This window comes from Dendrobium catenatum, unplaced genomic scaffold (genome assembly GCF_001605985.2).
Source record: "Dendrobium catenatum unplaced genomic scaffold, ASM160598v2 fragScaff_scaffold_1263, whole genome shotgun sequence".
NCBI classification, from domain to species: Eukaryota; Viridiplantae; Streptophyta; class Magnoliopsida; order Asparagales; family Orchidaceae; genus Dendrobium; species Dendrobium catenatum.
The window spans coordinates 553,230-554,183 of record NW_021319725.1 but is presented as its reverse complement, the minus strand read 5'-3'; the positions used below and the strand labels follow the sequence as shown (position 1 = coordinate 554,183).

General features: G+C 47.0%; 1 protein-coding gene across 1 annotated transcript; it reads left to right on the top strand.

Moving 5' to 3' along the window:
- On the top strand, positions 1–519 carry LOC110106436 (uncharacterized mitochondrial protein AtMg00810-like). The gene has a single exon (XM_020836346.1). It carries the CDS (start codon positions 1–3, stop codon positions 517–519), a length of 519 nt encoding a protein of 172 aa, XP_020692005.1.
- Positions 520–954: the final 435 nt, after the last annotated feature.

The window sequence follows — 954 nt, the reverse complement described above, 5'->3', positions numbered from 1 at the left end:
ATGCTGAATCAACGGCACTATGCTCTCAAGATCCTTCAAGACGCCGGACTACACGACTGCAGCAGCACTCCCACTCCAATCACGCCGTCCAGCTCTCAGTCCGATCCAACTGACAAGCCATTTGCCGATCCACATCTCTACCGCAATATAGTCGGATCCTTACAATACCTCTCAATTACTCGCCCTGACATCTCTTTCGCGTCCAACCGCATCTGTCAACATATGCACGCTCCCACCGACCGTCACTTCCAAATGCTCAAGAGATTTCTTCGATACATCAAAGGATCCCTCGATATCGGTCTACCAATTTCACCAGGCAACTTGACGCTCCCCACCTATGTTGATGCCGACTGGGCATCCGACTGCTCCGACAGGAAATCCGTCTCAGGATTTTGCACCTACCTTGGAAACACCCTCATCTCGTGGTCGGTCAAAAAGCAAGCAACTATTGCAAAGTCATCAACGGAGGCAGAATACCGATCGCTTTCAGCCGCCGCATCTGATGTTATATGGCTCTGACGGCTAGTGGAAGAACTACTCCTGCCTCAAGAAGCCCCCACCACCATCTACTGTGATAATATCTCCGCTATAGCTCTTGCAAGGAATCCCGTCTTTCACGCGCGCACCAAACACATCGAGCTAGATTACCATTTTCTTCATCAGCACATTGACAACCGGACAATTCGCTTGGAACACATCAGTTTCGTCGACCAACTCACAGACATCTTCACGAAGCCTCTTGCTATCACCAGGTTTCAATCTCTTCGGGACAAACTGATTCTCCCTGTACCGAGTGCTCAGTTTGCGGGGGGATAATAAGAGAAACGACTACTGTACTTTCTTTAGATTATATTTGAAAATACTAGTTGAATCTTTCCTTCTCACATCTCTATATATATCCACTGTACTCATTACTTTTAATATACAGAATTACTTTTTCTATTCATTGCTCTG